The sequence below is a fragment of the Pelophylax lessonae genome (genome assembly GCF_965119305.1).
Source record: "Pelophylax lessonae genome assembly, chromosome: 1".
Lineage (NCBI taxonomy): Eukaryota > Metazoa > Chordata > Amphibia > Anura > Ranidae > Pelophylax > Pelophylax lessonae.
The window spans coordinates 718,540,053-718,564,438 of NC_138768.1; the positions used below are offsets into that span (position 1 = coordinate 718,540,053).

At 44.0% G+C, this 24,386-nt stretch overlaps 1 protein-coding gene across 1 annotated transcript in view; it reads right to left on the minus strand.

Moving 5' to 3' along the window:
- Positions 1 to 24,386, minus strand: part of LOC309544702 (EF-hand calcium-binding domain-containing protein 6-like) — a 164,237-nt gene that overhangs the window by 103,039 nt on the left and 36,812 nt on the right. Inside the window, exons 4-7 of the mRNA XM_082243634.1 lie at positions 15,528 to 15,628; positions 13,947 to 14,024; positions 6,020 to 6,190; positions 39 to 176 (exon numbers count right to left, since the gene is read on the minus strand). Of these exons, the coding sequence (XP_082099760.1) occupies positions 39 to 176; positions 6,020 to 6,190; positions 13,947 to 14,024; positions 15,528 to 15,628 (488 nt within the window). The remainder of the gene's footprint in view (positions 1 to 38; positions 177 to 6,019; positions 6,191 to 13,946; positions 14,025 to 15,527; positions 15,629 to 24,386) is intronic.

Genomic DNA, 24,386 nt, shown 5'->3' on the forward strand with positions numbered 1-24,386 from the left:
CTGAAAGAATCAATAAACTACAAAAAAATGTATAAAACCTTTTAAAAAGTTTGTTGAACTCTCCATCGTCCAGGTGGAAGCCAAGTTGTATCAATAAATCTCTGAATTCCGGAGGTAAAAATCTTGCAGTTCCATCTATTTTTTTCTCTGCTATCAGCTCAGAAAGTTCTGCAAACCTGTTTTTTTAGGGAAGCAATCATAGTATTTTGTCAGCTGTTATGTCAAGCACTTGTTTAAAATACAACTAAAACATTTGATTATGTGATTTGTAACAGTTTGATCCAGCACCGATTTATAGCTGTATGTGAGAAAAAAACAACCTGAGCAGTGAAGTGTTTATACTGTGTTCTAAATTCCTGACAATTAAGAGATGCTGCGCTGATTGAGAGGCCTACTCATCAATATGTTGGAAAACAAACACTAAAGGAAAAGTTTTGTTACAAAGGGTAATAGCACGAGCGTTGGAAGCTTGTAGGGACAATTTAATTATTGAAGGGAAATTTGGAATATAGAAATGGTATTTAAACTAAATTTCTTTAAAACCGAGCTGATAATATTCCTCCCTGCCCATGCCCCCCTCCATGGCTTTTCCATCAAGATCATCGCGGATCGGGTGGACAGATTATTGGGTGGGGCTGGGGAAGACCCAGCTGTCATGGTACACGTGGGTACCAATGACATAGGCAGAGGAAGATGGAGAGTCCTAAACGATTTCAAGGACTTAGGCCCTAAGTTGAGGAGTAGGACCTCCAAGGTAGTATTTTCCGAAATACTACCTGTACCTCGAGCCACACCAGAGAGGCAGCGGGAGATTAGGGAAGTTAACAAGTGGCTGAGGAGCTGGTGTAGTAAGGAGGGTTTCGGGTTCCTGGAGAACTGGGCCGACTTCTCAGTCGGCCACCGGCTCTTTGGTAGTGACGGATTGCACCTAAATGGGGAGGGTGCAGCCGTACTGGGTGCGAGGATGGCCAAAAAGTTAGAGGGGCTTTTAAACTAGGGAATGGGGGGAGGGTACAGATGTAGAATTAGCCAGTGGAAAGCAAGTTTCAGAGGGCAGAAATGGGGGCATTAGCGGTAGGGTGTTCGGAGCTCCTATACCCAGGGTGGGTATGGGGAAAAATCAGGAGAGCAGCCTAAAAACATCAAACGAGGATATAGGTAACCGGACAAAATTAAGAGGTTTGTATACCAATGCCAGAAGCCTGGCCAACAAGATGGGAGAGCTGGAGCTGCTGATGTTTGAGGAGGACTTAGATTTTGTGGGGATAACTGAGACTTGGTTTGACAGCTCTCATGACTGGATGGCAACCATTCAGGGGTATTCCCTTTATCGCAGAGATAGAGAGGGTAAAAAAGGGGGAGGGGTATGTCTGTATATTAAGAACAGTGTACAGGTAAATATGAGGGATGATATTAATAATGGAGCTATGGACGAAGCAGAATCCCTATGGGTAGAGCTTCAAAGGGAAGGCATGGTGGGGAAGGTAATATTGGGCGTATGCTATAGGCCCCCCAACCTGAGGGAGGAGGGGGAGGCGGACCTCATTTTACAGATAGGATTGGCAGCAAGGATGGGAAATGTCATTATAATGGGGGACTTTAATTATCCAGATATAGACTGGGCAGAAGGAACCGCACACTCAGCCAAGGCTAGGCAGTTCCTAAATGTTTTGCAGGACAATTTCATGGGTCAGATGGTGAATGCACCGACGAGAAAAAATGCAGTACTTGACCTACTGATTACCAACAATACAGACCTGCTCACGGATATAGAAATACGGGACAACTTAGGAAACAGTGACCATAGGTCAATAAGTTTCAGTATTAATTACAGTTATAGGAAGCAGAGGGGCAATATAAGGACACTGAATTTCAAAAGAGCCAATTTCCCAAAACTGCGCTCGCTGCTAGAAAATATCAATTGGGATAGAACCCTGGGAACAAAGAACACGGAGGAAAAATGGGAGTGCTTCAAGAGCATACTTAACAAGGGGATTGACCAGTGCATTCCAAAGGGAAATAAATTTAAAAGAGCAAAATTAAACCCTGGGTGGCTAAACTCCAACATAAAAATGTATATTAGTGCTAAAGAAAAGGCCTTCAAAAAATACAAGACTGAGGGGTCATTGGCAGCATTTAAGCATTACAAAGAGTGTAATAAGAAATGTAAAGATGAAATCAGGGCGGCTAAAATAGAACACGAGAGACATATAGCGGAGGAGAGTAAAAAGAACCCCAAGAAGTTCTTTAAGTATATAAACAGTAAGAAAGCGAGGCCAGAACACATTGGCCCCATAAAAGATGACAAAGGAAATATGGCCACCGAGGACAGAGAAAAGGCGGAAGTGTTAGATCATTTCTTCTCTTCAGTCTTCACAAAAGAATCGGGGGGCTACACGAACCTAGCTTGTAAGGCCGAACTAAACAACACACCTCAGGAAATGCCGCCATGGCTAACAGAAGATAGACTTAGTACTAAACTAGAGAAACTTAACATAAATAAATCACCGGGACCGGATGGCTTGCACCCGAGGGTTCTTAAAGAGCTCAGCCAGGTGATTGCCAGACCATTATTCTTGATCTTTAAGGATAGTTTACAGACGGGTATGGTGCCAGCTGATTGGAAAAAAGCCAACGTGGTACCAATATTTAAAAAGGGGCCGAGGTGTATCCTGGGGAACTATAGGCCGGTCAGCCTAACATCGGTAGTCTGCAAGATTTTAGAGGGGATGTTAAGGGACCACATACAAGACTTTAGTAATGAAAACTGTATTATTAGTAGCAATCAGCATGGATTTATGAAAAATCGTTCTTGCCAAACCAATCTATTAACCTTCTACGATGAAGTGAGCTGCCACCTAGATAAAGGAAAGCCTGTGGATGTGGTGTATCTGGACTTTGCAAAGGCCTATGACACCGTTCCCCACAAACGCTTACTGTACAAACTAAGGAAGGTAGGTATGGACCATAAGGTGAGTACCTGGATAGAGAACTGGCTCCAGGGGAGAGTTCAGAGGGTGGTGATTAATGGGGAGTACTCGGATTGGGCGGGTGTGGAAAGTGGGGTCCCCCAGGGTTCTGTCCTGGGACCAATCCTGTTTAATTTATTCATAAATGATTTAGAGGAGGGGATATCTAGTACAATCTCAGTATTTGCAGATGATACTAAACTAAGCATGCCAATATCTTCTATGCAGGATGTGGAAACCTTGCAAGCGGACCTGAACAAAATAACGGGGTGGGCAACTACATGGCAGATGAGGTTTAATGTTGAAAAATGTAAAGTAATGCACTTGGGGGCCAAAAACCAGAAAGCAAGCTACTCACTAGGGGGGGAGCCTCTGGGTGAGTCTAGGATGGAAAAAGACTTGGGGGTACTGGTAGACAACAGGCTTGGCAGTGGCATGCAATGCCAAGCCGCTGCAAGCAAAGCCAACAGAATACTGGGATGTATAAAAAAGGGGGATTCACTCCAGAAATAAAGAGATTATTCTCCCACTCTATAAGACTCTGGTCCGGCCACATCTGGAGTATGCTGTCCAGTTCTGGGCACCGGTCTTCAGGAAGGATGTGCTGGAACTGGAGAGAGTCCAGAGAAGGGCAACAAAAATAATTAGGGGAATGGACGACATCAGCTATGAGGAAAGACTGCAAGCACTGAACCTATTCTCTCTGGAAAAGAGACGACCTAGGGGGGATATGATATCAATGTGCAAATACTGTACTGGCGACCCTAGCATAAGGAACAAACTATTCAGAGAAAGGAGATACAATAAGACACGTGGCCACTCACTAAAACTAGAGGAAAGGCGGTTTAACCTTAAAATGCGGAAGGGGTTCTTCACTGTAAGAGCGGTCAGGATGTGGAATTCTCTTCCACAAGCAGTCGTATCAGCAGGGAGCATTGATGGTTTCAAAAAACTGTTATATGGGCACCTTAGAGACCACAACATACAGGGTTATACAATGTACGGTTAAAAGCAAACACACACACATCATAGGTTGAACTGGATGGACTGATGTCTTTTTTCAACCTCACCAACTATGTAACTATGTATAAGATCAATAATGTAATTATCAGTCCCTCCCCTCATGCCAGAGTCCTAGACTCTGACCTGTCCTTTCAGCCCCAAACCCAATCGCTGACAAAAGCTTGTAGACTTCACCTCCATAACATCTCTAAAATGTCCTTATTTTTAACTTATAAAACCACCAAGCTCGGGTCCGCCGGGCACACGCGCGGGGAAGTCCGTGACCGCGCGTGAGCGGGAGCGCGCCTCCGGCGGCGCATGCTCGCTCCCTAGACCCTCACAGGCTAGCGACGTAGCCCTACATCGCTTTGCCTGTGAGGGGCTGACTGCCGACATAAATAGTCGTGTGGCGGTCGGCAAGCGGTTAAACAGTGCTCCGTGAGATGTTCAAAGCTTGAGATATTTTTTAATAACCTAACCCTACTTTAAACTTCTCCACAAATTTATCCCTAACTTGTATGCTGTGTTCCTTGGCCTTCATGATGTTGTTTGTTCACTAAGGTTCTCTAACAAACCTCTGAGGGCTTCACAGAACAGCTGTATTTATACTGAGCTTAAATTACACAGGTGGACTTTATTTACTAATTAGGTGACTTCTGAAGGCAATTAGTTCCACTAGATTTTAGTTAGGAGTATCAGAGTAAAGGGGGCTGAATCCAAATGCACGCCACACTTTTCAGTTATTTACTTGTAACAAATTTTGAAAAACATTTATAATTTTCCTACCACTTTACATTTATGTGCCACTTTGTGTTGGTCTATCACATAAAATCCCAATAAAATACATTTACATTTTTGGCTGTAACATGACAAAATGTGGAAAATTTCAAAGGGTAACTGTACCTTACCAACCACTCGGTGTCTGCTACCCCTCTCTGCCAATTCCTACACTGGCTTCCGATTGCCCAGATTAAATACTAACAACATACAAGGCCATTCACAACTCTGCCCCCAGCTACATCACTAACCTTGTCTCCAAATATCACCAAAACTGTCCTCTCTGCTCCTTCCAAGATCTCCTGCTGTCTAGATCAGTGGTCCTCAACCCTGGCCTACAGGGCCCGCTAACAGGCTAGATTTGCAAGATAACTGAAATACATCCCAGGTGATATCATTTGCTGCTCAGTGATTGCAGTACTCTAGTCTGCATCTCCCCAAGGTAATACTTAAAATCTGGCCTGTTAGTGGGCCCTGAGGACCGGAGTTGAGGACCACTGGTCTAGATCACTTGTCCCCTCCTCCCATGCTCGCCTCCAGGACTTCTCCAGGGCCTCTCCCATCCTCTAGAACTCTCTACCTCAATCTATCTCTGCCAGCTATCTCCTACTCTGGCTCCCAGAAAACTCATCTCTTTAGGGAAGCCTATCACATCTCCAACTAACTGAACTTTTAGGACTTCCATCAGCTCACACCTCCCCCCCTCCCCCCTCCCCCCCCTCCCCCCCAGTTATAACCTCTTGTACCACTTGCCCCACCCTATTAGATTGTAAGCTTTTATGAGCAGGGCCTTCTCAACCCTCTTGTATTTTATTGTATTGTAACTGTACTGTCTCCCTTTATTTTGTAAAGCACGGCACAAACTGTTGGCGCTATATCAATCCTGTATAATAATAATAATTCTTTCTGAACCTACATGCTCTTGTGGTCTCCGCATACAATCATTCTCTGAGGTCTATGTCAAGCTTAATTACTGATCTTTCTTCCCCACTAATCATATACTAAAGTACATTTCCTCGTCTGTTTGTTCTTCTTAACAGCTGACAAACACCATCTCTGGATACATAGGCCTAGGACAGTGATGGAGAACCTTGGCACCCCAGATGTTTTGGAACTACATTTCCCATGATGCTCAACTATACTCGACTACACTGCAGAGTGCATGAGCATCATGGGAAATGTAGTTCCATCTGGGGTGCCAAGGTTTGCCATCACTGGCCTAGGATGTCATCTGATATAGACAGCACACAGTAATGGGTGGCTGAACTTACTTGTACTTCATTTTCAGCTGTGTGTGAACTTGGGATGCTGTCATTGAAGTTTTCTCATCTGCTTTCCTGTTAATGGGATCAAGCCATGTAGGCCTTCCTGATGGGACTGGATCCCTTATTGCTGAATATAGCTCTTCAAACCTTATTATAGTCTTTTCATTTAATTTTAATCTAGAAAATAAAGAGAAATAAACACCTAAATAGCATGTACATAGAAATATTCAGGAATACTGCTGTTGATGCAAAATACAACTAAAGATTACAACCAATGACATATAAAAATCAAATTAGGCCTCATTCATAAGGGCGCTGAGATCTGTAGTCTGTAAATGGGCTGTGTGTTGAAGTGGCTGGAGTCACCAGCTGCTGTTTACAGGCAGCCTTTTCAGGTCTATTGGGACCCAGCCACTCGTCCCAATTTGACGGCCATGTGGGTGAACGGCCCCAAAAGCACACTGTTTGAACTCTGAATTATAGCCCTTTTAAAAATACGTTGGTTTATATAGGTGTAAGTTAACTTGTGGACTTTACCAATTTATTTACCATTACATTTTTGCTGAGCACCGGGAGTACAGTTATTGCTACACTTCCAGCACTCTCTGCTACACATCAGCTGCACTGCTCATCCCTTCCCTCCACTGTCCAATCAGAAAATACTGTACACTGTATTATGTCAATGGATTCATATAACATAAAGTCTTTTGTAACTGGGCAAGAGGAGGAGAGGGGCAGCAAAGTGTCTGCAAATGACTCCACATCTGCTGTATGGGAAATTCTGACGGTCTAGCGTCAGAGTGCCAGAAGTATAGCGATAGCTGTATTCCCTACGCTCAGTTACAATGTAAATTGGTAATAAAAGAGAGTCTAAGTCAGTGGCATACACCTAATTAGACCTAACCCCTTATAAACCAGCATATTTTTAAAAGTGTTAAAATTCCTGGAGTTCTTATTTAAATAGGAATTCCAGGTATAGATATTTTATACAAAGTTACATTGGTGCAGCCTGGAGCAGTTTAATAATGTATATACCATACCTGGCTGATCCCCAGCTGTCAATCACTGAAGTAGAAACAAATACTCCAATGATCTCCACTAGATTACGGGTCTCGTGTTGAGGAGCTGGCCTGCGGCGTTTTTAACACAGGAGGCCCGCCTCTAAGCACAGGTGCCATTCAGAGAATGCTTTGCATTTTCTGAATGAATGGAAAGTGCTTCCTGACTGTATGAGGTGGATAGCGTGACATCACAGGCCCGCCTCTTCACCTTGTCCAATAAAAGAACACTTTGCATTCATTGGAAAATGCAAAGCATTCTCTGAATAGCTCCAGTGATGAGTGGCTGACCTCCTGTGTTCACAATGAAGCATTCCAGCCACTCAGCACAGAATCCAGAAGAACTTGGAGATCACTGGTATAGCAGTGTCAACTTCAGTGAATTACAGCTTCAAGGGGCATCAGCCAGATATGGCATATACATAGTTACATTGGTCAAGCTGGAGCAAGATAACTATGTATAAAGTATCCAGACCTGGAGACTGTCACCTTAAATGAACAAAGTGAAGCAATGTTCACTTTCAAATCCATTCAAAATTAAGCAGATTTACTTGTGGCCAATCACTGTGACCTGCTGAGAGGGATGCTGCCCTGTACCACTGGTGCACAGGCTCACATCACACCTGTACACTAAATACACACAGATAGGTTCCTTCTACCTATCAAAGTACAAATAGGAGGTGTCTGGGATGTCCCTAGGCTGTCCACAGGAACCTGTTCCAAGACTCTGCTTATCTCTCCCAAAAAAGCATCTCTCTAGTCTTACCTTCATTCCCCAGGGCTCCTCAACTGACCCAGCAGGAGCTGTAAAAAGCCTCTGTGTGTCTAAGATGGCCACCCAAGACTCAGGAAAAGTCAGTGCCCAGTCAGACACAGGCTCCCCCAAGATGGCATCCTGAGTCTATGTACAGTGCCTTGCGAAAGTATTCGCCCCCCTTGAACTTTTCGACCTTTTGCCACATTTCAGGCTTCAAACATAAAGATATAAAACTGTAATTTTTTGTGAAGAAACAACAACAAGTGGGACACAATCATGAAGTGGAATGAAATTTATTGGATATTTAAAACTTTGTTAACAAATAAAAAACTGAAAAATTGGGCTTGCAAAATTATTCAGCCCCTTTACTTTCAGTGCAGCAAACTCTCTCCAGAAGTTCAGTGAGGATCTCTGAATGATCCAATGTTGACCTAAATGACTAATGATGATAAATAGAATCCACCTGTGTGTAATCAAGTCTCTGTATAAATGCACCTGCACTGTGATAGTCTCAGAGGTCCGTTTAAAGCGCAGAGAGCATCATGAAGAACAAGGCACACACCAGGCAGGTCCGAGATACTGTTGTGGAGAAGTTTAAAGCCAGATTTGGATTCAAAAAGATTTCCCAATATTTAAACATTCCAAGGAGCACTGTGCAAGCGATAATATTGAAATGGAAGGAGTATCAGACCACTGCAAATCTACGAAGACCTGGCCATCCCTCTAAACTTTCAGCTCATACAAGGAGAAGACTGATCAGAGATGCAGCCAAGAGGCCCATGATCACTCTGGATGAACTGCAGAGATCTACAGCTGAGGTGGGAGACTCTGTCCATAGGACAACAATCAGTCGTATACTGCACAAATCTGGCCTTTATGGAAGAGTGGCAAGAAGAAAGCCATTTCCTAAAGATATCCATAAAAAGTGTTGTTTAAAGTTGATGGTTAAAATTGATGGGAAGTTGGATGGAGCCAAATACAGGACCATTCTGGAAGAAAACCTGATGGAGTCTGCAAAAGACCTGAGACTGGGACGGAGATTTGTCTTCCAACAAGACAATGATCCAAAACATAAAGCAAAATCTACAATGGAATGGCTCACAAATAAACATATCCAGGTGTTAGAATGGCAAAGTCAAAGTCCAGACCTGAATCCAATCGAGAATCCGTGGAAAGAACTGAAAACTGCTGTTCACAAATGCTCTCCATCCAACCTCACTGAGCTCGAGCTGTTTTGCAAGGAGGAATGGGCAAAAATGTCAGTCTCTCAATGTGCAAAACTGATAGAGACATACCCCAAGCGACTTACAGCTGTAATCGCAGCAAAAGGTGGTGCTATAAAGTATTAACTTAAGGGGGCTGAATAATTTTGCACGCCCAATTTTTCAGTTTTTTATTTGTTAAAAAAGTTTGAAATATCCAATAAATTTCGTTCCACTTTATGATTGTGTCCCACTTGTTGTTGATTCTTCACAAAAAAATACAGTTTTATATCTTTATGATTGAAGCCTGAAATGTGGCAAAAGGTCGCAAAGTTCAAGGGGGCCGAATACTTTCGCAAGGCACTGTATATGACAGAGAACACACTGGTGCCATTCTTGCCTCCCCCCAAACAGAGCAAAGGGGAGTACATCTCTCAAACATAATTCTAATCACAGTAGAACTAAAAAACAATTTTTTTTTTATTTTCACTATTGGTCATATTTTTTTTCCATCTGTGTCCAATTGTGGAGATTTCCCTTTACTTCCTGTCCCAAACCCAAAAAAGTAAGAGAGAGGGAGTCCCCCCATGTGAGAACATCCTTGGTTGTCACCAGGGCCACCAAAAACAGTGTCTCTATTGTAATATTTTTTTCTCTATTTATGTTGGGTGACAACCCAATATCTGGGAATTTATTTCACTTTTACTCTCTGTATAACCAGTAAACAGGACAAATAGAGATGGTGAATCTCCCTAATGGGGACCTAACAGGTGTTTTCTTATACCTCTCCACTCTATCCAAAACTAAAGAAAAAGTTTTGCCTTTAGTTGTAATTTTAAGGAGAACTATAGGCAAAATTTCTACTATTTTGGATAGAGTAAGGGAGGATATAACCACTGTCAGTTATTTTTTCGTATTTTGCCCCCCATCATTTACCTTCACTTCCTGTTTTATAGCCAAAACTGGTAGAGAGAGAAAAATCCCTGCAAAAAAAAAAAAAGGAATCTCTTGGGGCCCTCCAGGACACCAGAACATTGGAAGAGTTCCCCTTGATTAAATTTACTATTTTTGTACTTTCTCTTACAATGATAATGGTAAACATGAAAAATAGGGAGGGTGAATCTCCAGTGGGGCACACAGCAATAAAGCCTAATGTTTAAATCCAAAAAAGCCTTTTTAAGAAACTAAGAATAGGTGGGGACACCTAGTGGTAGAAAATAAGAACTACACCAAAAAGCTCACTGAAGAGAAATACCCTAATTTTATACCCATACTGTATGACTCCATTAACAGTTAACATTAATTTATACTTTGTCCAATGTGGAATAAATAAATGAAAACATTTTCTTGCACATGACTGTATGATTGAAGCATGCATCTTCACAATATTTACTAAGCTAATTGAAAATTCACTTTGTAAAAGGAAACGTTTTAACTTTATATATATATATATATATATATATATATATATATATATATACACACACCTCTATATATTAGTAAACTTTCTTCTTTGCTATATATTTTTTTCTAAATTGTGGTAATTTTTGTTGTTATCTATATTAAATAAAAAAAACTAGGGAATCCCTAAAGTTGATAAAACATCAAAACTGCCAATCAAACCAGGAAAAAAACAAAAAACAAAAAAAAAACACTGAAAATATGTACATGTGTGGACAGCATTACATTTGCAGCATTTCATATATCCCATTTGGGTGTAGGTGATACCATCTGGATTCCTGTGTTTTTAAATGTATGGTTCCCATGTACAATCTTGTACTGTAAAGTATTATCATTGTACTGCACAATCTTTGCAGCTCTAATAAAATATCAAGACAGAGAGGGCATATCGCTATAAGGACAATTGATATATGTCAAACAAATTAAAAAAGATACAATGGTTGCATTTACAAACTTACAAACCCAGGCATACTGTATCTCTACACTCAGGAATCTACAGAGTTAACCACCACTCGAGTACCTTTGCTACTTCATAGGCTGGCAAAGAAGTTAAAAGCACTGCCTCTGGTGGTGATCTTTAAGGCTTCCTGAGTACTGAGATATATATATAATTGCTAAACAAGCCATATGCATAAAAAATGCAATGCAACATTGCAACCTAGAGGCCTTCTGCACATAGTGGGTGTACAGAATTCACCCAGAAATGTAATTTCCCGCTTTTGTGATTATTTTACTTGTTTTATAAGAAGTCTTCACTAAGATACAAGTAAATGTTTAGGTGTCCTCTGCTATAGGAATTTATTTATGGTGAGATACCCCCTAAAGCTTGTTTAGTAAGGGGATGCAGACACTCCAGCTTTCTTCATTAGTGCACCGAGAATCGCTCAGGGGGCTATAATGATCACCAACCAACCCATTTAGGTGTCAGTCTGGAAAGGACATAGTAAATCAAACGGCTATTTCTTCAGAACAGAAAAAAAGTAGGATTCTCCTACAATGTTATAAAAATTCTTGCAATGTACATAGATCACACAGAGAAGATTGCTTTTTTTCTCAACAAAAGTAGAGTTACATATTATTGATCAAAGTATATCTGCATACAACGCGTGAGCAAAAAAAAAAAAAAAAACAGTTCTCCCTTTGTCAAGATAAATATTATTTATCATTGATTCGCTAGTAATGCAGCTTTGAGAAATCATGGGCATAAAAAAAAACATATAAATGACTAAACACACAACTTTTAACTGATATTCTGGTTTTCGGAGGGTAACCATCCATCAGCGAGGGAATTGAGTTGACAAACTCTCCCTCCAATATTTTACCAAACATGCAACTACCTTACGAATGGAAAAAATGTAATCAGGAGAGCACCTCCAGGTAAAAGCTATCAGTGGCTTTACAATTTGCTGAAGCAATGTACCCCAGGAGCCTTCAAGATGTAAAGCATCTGCAACAGGAATCCTCCTAGCTGAAGAAACATAGTTGCTGAAAAGTGGCCTCCTCTATAGATTGCTGATACTCTGCAGTGCTTTGTGAGATGTGCTGCAGTGTAGGTTTTTGCAAAGGTGAAAACGTGCATGCCGCATAGCATACATCTAGGCTTCATCGACTCCCGAAACAGATGATTGTACATGGAGGTACCTAATTTTTAGGTTAGCTCTCTAGGTAAAAGCAGTAGTAAACCCAAAAGCAAACTTTTATTATCAGGCAGTTTACCAATTCATAGATATGGCTGCATTCAATTTCCTTTTTAGGCTTTCTTTCCTTTTTGTTCACCTTTTAATCCAGCCAGTAAGTCTGTCATTTTTCAAAAGAATAAGCTCTCTTCCAGATGCATCAGTTACAAAGATGAGACAAACCATTCAACACTGACAGGGGTGCTTATAATGATCAGTTCTATTCATTTATGAGAAATCTTTATCCCAAAACAGTTTGCTGTAACTGCTTAAAAAGTAATAAGCAAAGGATAAATCCTTTGAAGCCGCACAACAATGCAGACCCACTGGTATTGGACTAAATGCCAGTCATTCTGCCATTCATTCCAATACCAGTGGGTCTTCATTGATGTGCGGCTTCATGTGATTTATCCTTTGCTTGAAGTGTAAGTCCACCCTAACACTAAAATCCCTGCATCTACAGATATCCACAATCTAACACTAAACTATCTAGCCCTGTACAGGAAAAAATCAGTATACATATCTTTTTTGAAGCCCACCCGATGCCACGCTGAGCTGTCAGCCGCGGCTTCGCTGTGGAGGCGGGTGCAGAGAACACAATGGAAACCCCATAGTAAGTCTATAGGTGACGTCACTTCCCATTCATTTCACAGCAGTTGTCGGCCATGTCCTCTGTAGAACTTCCACCACTGGAGACCGGACCGGATTGGCTTCAAAAAAGGTAAGCATACTGATTTCTTCTTTACAGGGCTAGATAGGTTAGTGTTAAATTGTGGATGTCTGTAGATGCAGGGATTTTAGTGTTAGGGTGGACTTACACTTCAAGCAAAGGATAAATCACATGAAGCCGCACATCAATGAAGACCCACTGGTATTGGAATGAATGGCAGAATGACACTTTAACCGTTGTTTGGAGCTGAGACAAGCTCTCTCCCTGGCCTGCACTCACAGAGGTGGACACAGTACTGCTTTCCCTTGTAGCCTGAATGGCATACAATTTTCATTACGGTTCACACTGCTTAAAAATTGAGCTGCAGTTCAGCTTTATTTTTCCAGTGTATTTAAATTTGCTAGTGCATCTTCCCCCCCAGACTGACAATGCTGATTTCCAGAGGTGCCCCCTGTGCTTCTTCATCCAGAGTGGGGGGCACTCTAATACAGGATGTGTGTTACTGGCAAGATCACCAGATGAAAACAGGGGAAAAAAGCTAAAACAAGAAAAAAAATGCAGTTACCACATCTAATCCTTGGTAATCTTCAAATTGTTACATTTTTGGTTTTAGGTTTAATACAGATTTAGGACTAACAACAGGCTTTGGCTGAAAAATTACCATTACATAACTACCTCTCTTATTTTCACACCTCCTCCCTGGGTCAGCTAATAGCCTCCAGTGGCTTTCAATATAATTTCTACGCTTACGACACCCAAATCTATCTCTCCATCCCTCAGGTCACTGTATTGAATTGTATTGTATTGTAACTGTAGTGTCTGCCCTAACATTGTAAAGTGCTGAACAAACTGCTGGCGCTATACAAATCCCGTATTATAATAAATAATAAATAAATAAATAATAATACCCATAAGACATAGATTTGGTGTTATGGTGTGCACCTTGGTTTATTTCACCTCAAATACAGTACAATTATTTTAAAATATAGCTACAACTACTGGTTTAAAGTAAAATGTTAAGCACATTGGTGTTACATCAGTTAAATAAGATATTGAAAAATAAGTTCACAAGTGACATATGTAATAATTGCTTTATTATAGTTACATACCTTAAAAGAAGTTGCTGATATTGTCTGGAGTTTATAATTCTTCCAAGGAATTTTGTTAACATCATGAGCAGAACATCTCTGTAAGGTACAAGGTAGCAATGACAAAGGATAGCTGTGAGCGCTGGCGACTGAGAAAAATATGGACTCAAGCAATGATCATTTTTTGTTTAACAAGAGTGGTGTATTTGGATTCCCTGTTGCACATTCTTTTTCATATGGCCAGGTGCTTGGGTAAGAATAGAGTGAGAGAATCACTGGCTGTATCTGCTCTCTATAGCTGCTGCCCTGCTGGTGTTAAACTAGGTAAAAGCTATATCAGCAGGAGGAGGGAGCTGCTGAACAAGAAGACTTCAAAAGAATGAGACAGGCAGGACTACACTGTGGGAACTGTAGTCCAGAAGAGAGAGAGATACTCCTCTGTAAGCAAGAGGTTTGAACTGCATTTCCCAGAGGGAGATTGCCAAGACAGGAAAGAGCTGCATTTTCTTAGGCTGCAATGGACACAGCTTCCACTTGTTATGAGGGAGCCCAGAGAGTGCACATCGCTGTCTAGTGTGCACCACCACTGCTGGATAATGGTAGCCTTAGCAGGATCTGGAGCACTGAGCCCAAGTGTGTCAACAGCCAGAGTCACCTGGGTACAGATCGGAGAGTGGACTTATCGCTGCGTGTCACCAGCTGGTTAGCTGAAATATCGCTGGGACTGGTGAGCTGCTGCTCACCAGTCCCAGCGATTTACTATCTGCTCCTAGAGAGACTGAGCCTTTTAGGAACTGACTGCACAGCCATCTAGTAGCCTTATTGCTGTCAGCAGGCTTGACTGGGACTATTCTCATGTGCATCAAGGGTACAATTGGACCCCAACGGTAATCAGCTGAAGAGTTAGGACTTAAGACTGTCCCTTTACAACTGCCACCCAGAGACCTTCACCTGTTGCTTATGCTAAGAGGCACCTCTCATTGGACATTGCACCATATCCTAGCCATTCTCCTAGAATGCACTCTAGACTAGTTATAGTATTATTATTTACATTGCAGTTAATGCTTACTGTATATGCACTGTTTTTTTTTTTTTTTGCTAACTTTGCTGATTAATGAGTTAATTCCAGTCTAGTGGTACAGAACTCTATTCTAAGTTACTTTGTACTGACCACCAATGGAGGCATTTACACTGATCACCAGTGGAACATTTATGGTGTCCACAGATGAAACAAAGACATCAACAGTGACCAATGTATGGAAAATTTCTTATCCCAATTTCCATAAACAAAAGAAGGCCCATCAGCAATGTAAGGGAGCCATTTCACCGACCCTTAATCTAATGGGGGCATTGATACTGAATGTAACACTGAGCCAATGGACCAATGTAACACTGACATTGATACTGACTTACAAAGTAACAGGGAACGTTTTCACCGATCATCAATGTAAACTTATGCTGGAAAATAATACATTCATGCTGAAGCACAGTTCCTGTGTGAAATTGCTATTTATATGGTACACAGAGTTTTGTATAACAGCTGATTTTGTGATTTTTGATTTCTAATTACACACATACTTATTTAGTTAAAAACTCACTAACCTGCTTACTTGTCCTTTTCCCTCTGGATCATTGTTTTTAAACAGTTGCCTGAGACTGAAATAGCCACCAGACCTCATCTTCTCACGTAATACATACTCCAACTGCAACACACAATCATGTGGTTTTAGAAAAGGAAGCAGCAGTGACAAGGTGTGTACAAGATAAAAACTACTAATATGTTTCAAAATTTAACATACAAAACAGGGTGAAAAAATGTATAATGCTTCAAATGTGGGCCACTTTTACCGTGTTACCTCTAGGACCACATATTTTGGCATCACGCATTCTAAACATCTCATTTAACACAAATAATTCTATACTTCATGTACATACAGCTGCGAGAAAAAGTATGTGAACCCTTTGGAATGATATGGATTTCTGCACAAATTGGTCATAAAATGTGATCTGATCATCATCTAAGTCACAACAATAAACAATCACAGTCTGCTTAAACTAATAACAGACAAAGAATGAAATGTTGCCATGTGTTTATTGAACACACCATGTAAACATTCACAGTGCAGGTGGAAAAAGCATGTGAACCCTTAGACTAATGACATCTCCAAGAGCCAACTGGAGTCCAATCAATGAGATGAGATTAGAGGTGTTGGTTACAGCTGCCTTGCCCTATAAAAAACTTTTCACAAGAAGCATTGCCTGATGTGAATGATGCCTCGCACAAAAGAGCTCTCAGAAGACCTACAATTAAGAATTGTTGACTTGCATAAAGCTGGAAAGGGTTATAAAAGTATCTCCAAAAGCCTTGCTGTTCATCAGTCCACGGTAAGACAAATTGTCTATAAATGGAGAAAGTTCAGCACTGGTGCTACTCTCCCTAGGAGTGGCCGTCCTGTAAAGATGACTGCAAGAGCACAGCGCAGACTGCTCAATGAGGTGAAGAAGAATCCTAGAGTGTCAGCTAAAGACTTACAAAAGTCACTGGCAAATGCTAACATCCCTGTTCGCGAATCTACAATACATAAAACACTAAACAAGAATGGATTTCATGGGAGGATACCACAGAGGAAGCCACTGCTGTCCAAACAAAACATTGCTGCACATTTACAGTTTGCACAAGAGCACCTGGATGTTCCACAGCAGTACTGGCAAAATATTCTGTCGACAGATGAAACCAAATTTGAGTTGTTTGGAAGAAACACACAACACTTATCCTAACTGTGAAGTATGGTGGTGGGGGCATCTTGGTTTGGGGCTGCTTTGCTGCGTCAGGGCCTGGACGGATTGCTATCATCGAAGGAAAAATGAATTCCCAAGTTTATCAAGACATTTTGCAGGAGAACTTAAGGCCATCTGTCTACCAGCTGAAGCTCAACAGAAGATGGGTGTTGCAACAGGACAATGACCCAAAGCATAGAAGTAAATCAACAACAGAATGGCTTAAACAGAAGAAAATACGCCTTCTGAAGTGGCCCAGTCAGAGTCCTGACCTCAACCTGATTGAGATGCTGTGGCATGACCTCAAGAAAGCGATTCACACCAGACATCCCAAGAATATTGCTGAACCGAAACAGTTCTGTAAAGAGGAATGGTCAAGAATTACTCCTGACTAGGGTTGAGCGGACACCTAGATGTCCGTGTTCGACGGGTTCGGCCGAACTTTAAAAAAAAGTCCGGGTCCGTGTCCCGGACTTTTACCGAACTTTTCCCGGACACCGAACCCCATTGAAGTCAATGGGGACCCGAACTTTAAGGCACTAAAATGGCTCTAAAACACCAAAGGAAAGGGCTAGAGTGCTGCAAATGGCAGCAAAACGTAATTAAGAGCATGGCAAGTGCTCTGCAAACAAATGTGGATAGGGAAATAACTTAAAACAACAAAAAAAAACAGAAAAATAAAACAATGTTCTTCTTCATCTCTGAAGGACGAGGCCCATATGGAGTAGGAGGGAGGTTGAGGTGGTGGTGGATGTGGCGGTGACATAGGCGTGCGCACAGGGTGTGCTGGGTGTGCCTGGGCACACCCTAATCACCTAGGGCACATAGCATTGCCAGTGAGGAGATGGGAAAGATCTCCCTGGGACCTGCTCTGCTCTATTTCTCCTTGCCTACAGGTACATGGCCCCGATACATTACTCTCCCTGCTGGCAAACACATGCATGTGTATTTCAACTTTGGGGTGCACACCTTAATGCAATAGGCTGCGCACACCTATGGGCGGTGTAGGTGGAAGCGGCGGTGGAGGAGGACCAGGGCCGGATTAACAGCATCATGGGCTTGGTGCTGAGGATTTTGAAGGGCCTTAGGGCCGTGCCTTGCCATGCACCCAGAGGAGGAAGGGTGCAGCCATGCATGCCTAATTCAACATGGGATGCTGTCTCTGAAGCCCATAAACACATCCATGCATCGCCAACTGTCCCTCCTTGTCCGGCCTTCACGCTGTGTGGGGAGGTTCTGAGGGTGCTGCCTGGGGAAGCGAGCATAGAAGCCAGACTTCTGTGTTTACAAGTGACAGAAGAGCGGTAACAGTGAATATGGCCAACCCGGGGCCTATATAAAAGGTAGGGGCCTGGAGCTGCAGCTCCAATAGCCCCTACATTAATCTGGCCCTGAGGAGGAGGACGAGGTAGCCAACACTGCTTCTTTTCACAAATTTTAAATGAGGGTACACCCCAAAAGAGTGAGAAAGAGCAAAAATGGAACAATGGGTGGGTAAGGTCGGTATCCATTGCTATTCTGCATAAGGTACGGAAAAGTCCCGTGGGATCCATGCCTGGTTCATTTTAATGAACGTGAGCTTGTCCACATTGTCTCTGGACAGGCGGCTGCGCTTGTCTGTTATAACGCCCCCAGCCGTGCTAAATACCCGTTCAGATAATACACTGGCTGCAGGGCACGCCAGCACCTCCAAGGCGTAAAGGGCAAGCTCAGGCCATGTGCCCAATTTGGAGACCCAGAAGTTGAAGGGGGCAGACCCGTCATTCACTACATGTAGGCGTGTGCACACATACTGCTCCACCATGTTGGTAAAATGCTGCCTCCTGCTAAGACGTTCCATCTGAGCTGCTGGTGCTGCTGTTTGTTGTGGCGTGCTGACAAAGCTTTTCCACATTTCGGCCATGCTAACCCTGCCTTCTGAGGTGCTGGCGGTGCCCTGGTTGCGTTGGCGACCTCCTCCTCCTCCTCCTCTGCCTTGTGCTTCCACTGTGGCCCCGCTGTCAGATGGGAATGCCAGCAGCATGGCGTCTACCAGCGTGCGCTTGTACTCGCGCATCTTGCGATCGCGCTCCAGTGAGTGAATTAAGGACGGTACGTTGTCCTTGTAACGGGGATCCAGCAGCGTGGCCACCCAGTAATCAGCACAAGTTAGAATGTGGGCAACTCGGCGGTCGTTGTGGAGACACTGCAGCATGTAATCGCTCATGTGTGCCAGGCTGCCCAGAGGCAACGAAAGGCTGTCCTCTGTGGGAGGTGTATGGTCCGTGTCCTCTGTATCCCCCCAGCCACGCACCAGTGATGGCCATGAGCTGGCCTGGGTGCCACCCTGCTGTGAACATGGTTCCATCTCCTCCTCCAGCTCCTCCTCCTCCTCATCCTCCAGAACTGTGCCCCTGCTGGACAATTGCGTCCCTGGCGTTTGCGTGTGCAGGAACCCACCCTCGGAGCCCCTTGCGAATGACTGCCCTGAAAGCCTTGGAAATGTTACCTCTTCATCCTCCTCCTCCTCCTCATCCTGTGCCACATCCTCTTCCATCATCGCCCGAATTGTTTTTTCAAGGAGGCATAGAAGTGGGATAGTTAAGCTGAGAACGGCGTCATTGCCACTGGCCATGTTGGTGGAGTACTCAAAACAGCGCAACAAGGCACACAGGTCTCGCATGGAGGCCCAGTTATTGGTGGTGAAGTGGTGCTGTTCCGCAGAGCGACTCACGCGTGCGTGCTGCAGCTGAAACTCCACTATGGCCTGCTGCTGCTCGCACAGTCTTTCCAGCATGTGCAAGGTGGAGTTCCACCTTGTGGGCACGTCACATATGAGGCGGTGAGCGGGAAGGCCGAAGTTACGCTGCAGCGCTGCCAGGCGAGCAGCAGCAGGGTGAGAACGCCGAAAGTGCGCACAAACGGCCCGCACTTTCTGCAGCAGCTCTGACATATCGGGGTAGTTTTTAAGGAACCTCTGCACCACCAAATTCAGCACATGCGCCAGGCAAGGGATGTGCGTCAAACCGGCTAGGCCCAGAGCTGCTATGAGATTTCGCCCGTTATCGCACACCACCAGGCCGGGCTTGAGGCTCGCTGGCAGCAACCACTCATTTGTCTGCTGTTCCATGCTCCTCCACAACTCCTGCGCGGTGTGTGGTTTGTCCCCCAAACAGGCAAGTTGTAAAACTGCCTGCTGTCGTTTACCCCTGGCCGTGCTGAAGTTGGTGGTGAAGGTGTTACGCTGTCCGGATGAGGAGGCGGTAGAGGATGAGGAAGCGGAGTAGGAGGAGTTAGGAACAGGAGGCAAACTGAAGCGCCCTGCAATCCTCGGTGGTGGAAGGACATGCGCCAAATTGCTATCCGCCTCAGGCCCATCCGCCACTGCATTTACCCAGTGTGCCGTTAGGGAGATATAACGCCCCTGACCGTGCTTACTGGTCCACGTATCCGTAGTTAGGTGGACCTTGGCACAGATGGCGTTGCGCAGTGCACACCTGATTTTTTCCCCCACTTGGTTGTGCAGGGAAGGGATGGCTTGCCTGGAAAAGTAGTGGCGGCTGGGCACGACGTACTGTGGGACAGCCACCGACATAAGGTTTTTAAAACTGTGCGTCTCCACCAGACGGAATGACAGCATTTCAAAGGCCAATAATTTTGAAATGCTGGCATTCAGGGCCAGGGATCGCGGGTGGGTAGGGGGGTACTTCCTCTTCCTCTCAAGTGTTTGGGAGATGGAAAGCTGAACGCTTCCACGGGACATTGTGGAGATGGTTGTTGGTGACCCAGGTGGTGGTGTTGCTGACAGATCGTCTGTTTGCGGGGTGGCAGGTGCCGGTATCACTACAGATGTGGCTGGAGCGGCCGAGACTGCAGCAGAAGAGGAAGCAGGATGAGCCAGAGACGTTTCTTGGTTTTGAAGGTGTGTACTCCACTGCAGCTCGTGCTTTGCACTTAGATGCCTGATCATGCAGGTTGTGCTCAGGTTGAGAAGGTTCATGCCTCGCTTCAAGCTCTGATTGCACAGGGTGCAAACCACTCGTGTCCTGTCATCAGCACATTTTCTAAAGAACTTCCACGCTAGAGAACTCCTTTGAGCTGACTTTGGTGCGCTCGTTCCCTTGCTGCGTTGGGCAGTAGCGGGCGTAGTGTCTAGGGCACGGCCGCTCCGCTTCTGCACCCTGCTCCCTCTTCTGCTGTGCTGGTGGCTCTGTGCGACCACCGCCTCTTCCTCCAAACTACTCAGTTCACCTGCATGACGTTCATTCCATGTGGGGTCGAGGACCTCATCGTCCTCCACATCATCTTCCACCCAGTCTTCACCCCTGCCCTCCTTGTCGGTCTCCACAATGCTGAACGCCGCAGCAGTTGGCACCTGCGTTTCGTCATCATCGGAGACGTGCTGCGATGATCCTTGCATGTACTCATCTTGAGAAATAAGTGGTTGGGCATCGCTGCACTCAATCTCTTCCACTTCTGGGGCAGGGCTAGGTGGATGGCCCTGGGAAACCCTGCTGACAGAGTCCTCAAAAAGAATAAGAGACTGCTGTATGGCTTGGGGCTCAGACTGCTGGCCTGATTTGCAAGGGGGTGAGGTGAAAGACGGTTGGACATTGGCTGCAGGTGCCAACTCTGACCTTTCTGCAGTAGACTGGGTGGGAGACAATGTGAAGGAACTGGAGGCACTGTCAGCAGCAAACCAATCTACTATCGCCTCAACTTGTTCTGGCCTCATCACTTCTAGGGGCGTTTGATGCCCTACCAAATACTGATGCAGGTTCTGTCGCCTACTCACACTTGAGGAAGGTGTTTCACTTGTGCGTGTAGCTGGCACAGATCGACCATGTCCTCTCCTTGCAACAGGAGCTCTACCAGCAGCACCACAACCCAGGCCACGGCCCTTATTTGACGGTCTCCTCATATTTCTGTAATTTAAGATCTTGCCCTAGAAAGGTTTTTATTGAATAGCGGAATAGAAAATATGATCCAAAAAAAGTGTATGTATATCACACGTACACAACCACACTAGGCCCCAATTACTATTGTTTGTACCCCTAAAAGGCTAGATGAGGAGTAGGGGGAGTATGGAACAGGCAGCACCCTCAAACCTTCAGAAGTATGAGATGAACCCCAACAACTTGGAAAGGTGGATCTCTCTCACACGTACCGACACAGACTATCCCGCAATTCAATTGATCCTCAAAGGTTTTTATTGAATAGCGGAATAGGAAATATGATCAAAAAAAGTGTATGTATCTCGCACGTACACAACCACACTAGGCCCCAATTACTATTGTTTGTACCCCTAAAAGGCTAGATGAGGAGTAGGGGGGGTATGGAACAGGCAGCACCCTCAAACCTTCAGAAGTATGAGATGAACCCCAACAACTTGGAAAGGTGGATCTCTCTCACACGTACCGACACAGACTATCCCGCAATTCAATTGATCCTCAAAGGTTTTTATTGAATAGCGGAATAGGAAATATGATCAAAAAAAGTGTATGTATCTCGCACGTACACAACCACACTAGGCCCCAATTACTATTGTTTGTACCCCTAAAAGGCTAGATGAGGAGTAGGGGGGGTATGGAACAGGCAGCACCCTCAAACCTTCAGAAGTATGAGATGAACCCCAACAACTTGGAAAGGTGGATCTCTCTCACACGTACCGACACAGACTATCCCGCAATTCAATTGATCCTCAAAGGTTTTTATTGAATAGCGGAATAGGAAATATGATCAAAAAAAGTGTATGTATCTCGCACGTACACAACCACACTAGGCCCCAATTACTATTGTTTGTACCCCTAAAAGGCTAGATGAGGAGTAGGGGGGGTATGGAACAGGCAGCACCCTCAAACCTTCAGAAGTATGAGATGAACCCCAACAACTTGGAAAGGTGGATCTCTCTCACACGTACCGACACAGACTATCCCGCAATTCAATTGATCCTCAAAGGTTTTTATTGAATAGCGGAATAGGAAATATGATCAAAAAAAGTGTATGTATCTCGCACGTACACAACCACACTAGGCCCCAATTACTATTGTTTGTACCCCTAAAAGGCTAGATGAGGAGTAGGGGGGGTATGGAACAGGCAGCACCCTCAAACCTTCAGAAGTATGAGATGAACCCCAACAACTTGGAAAGGTGGATCTCTCTCACACGTACCGACACAGACTATCCCGCAATTCAATTGATCCTCAAAGGTTTTTATTGAATAGCGGAATAGGAAATATGATCAAAAAAAGTGTATGTATCTCGCACGTACACAACCACACTAGGCCCCAATTACTATTGTTTGTACCCCTAAAAGGCTAGATGAGGAGTAGGGGGGGTATGGAACAGGCAGCACCCTCAAACCTTCAGAAGTATGAGATGAACCCCAACAACTTGGAAAGGTGGATCTCTCTCACACGTACCGACACAGACTATCCCGCAATTCAATTGATCCTCAAAGGTTTTTATTGAATAGCGGAATAGGAAATATGATCAAAAAAAGTGTATGTATCTCGCACGTACACAACCACACTAGGCCCCAATTACTATTGTTTGTACCCCTAAAAGGCTAGATGAGGAGTAGGGGGGGTATGGAACAGGCAGCACCCTCAAACCTTCAGAAGTATGAGATGAACCCCAACAACTTGGAAAGGTGGATCTCTCTCACACGTACCGACACAGACTATCCCGCAATTCAATTGATCCTCAAAGGTTTTTATTGAATAGCGGAATAGGAAATATGATCAAAAAAAGTGTATGTATCTCGCACGTACACAACCACACTAGGCCCCAATTACTATTGTTTGTACCCCTAAAAGGCTAGATGAGGAGTAGGGGGGGTATGGAACAGGCAGCACCCTCAAACCTTCAGAAGTATGAGATGAACCCCAACAACTTGGAAAGGTGGATCTCTCTCACACGTACCGACACAGACTATCCCGCAATTCAATTGATCCTCAAAGGTTTTTATTGAATAGCGGAATAGGAAATATGATCAAAAAAAGTGTATGTATCTCGCACGTACACAACCACACTAGGCCCCAATTACTATTGTTTGTACCCCTAAAAGGCTAGATGAGGAGTAGGGGGGGTATGGAACAGGCAGCACCCTCAAACCTTCAGAAGTATGAGATGAACCCCAACAACTTGGAAAGGTGGATCTCTCTCACACGTACCGACACAGACTATCCCGCAATTCAATTGATCCTCAAAGGTTTTTATTGAATAGCGGAATAGGAAATATGATCAAAAAAAGTGTATGTATCTCGCACGTACACAACCACACTAGGCCCCAATTACTATTGTTTGTACCCCTAAAAGGCTAGATGAGGAGTAGGGGGGGTATGGAACAGGCAGCACCCTCAAACCTTCAGAAGTATGAGATGAACCCCAACAACTTGGAAAGGTGGATCTCTCTCACACGTACCGACACAGACTATCCCGCAATTCAATTGATCCTCAAAGGTTTTTATTGAATAGCGGAATAGGAAATATGATCAAAAAAAGTGTATGTATCTCGCACGTACACAACCACACTAGGCCCCAATTACTATTGTTTGTACCCCTAAAAGGCTAGGAGTAGGGGGAGTATGGAACAGGCAGCACCCTCAAACCTTCAGAAGTATGAGATGAACCCCAACAACTTGGAAAGGTGGATCTCTCTCACACGTACCAACACAGACTATCCCCCAATTTAACTGATCC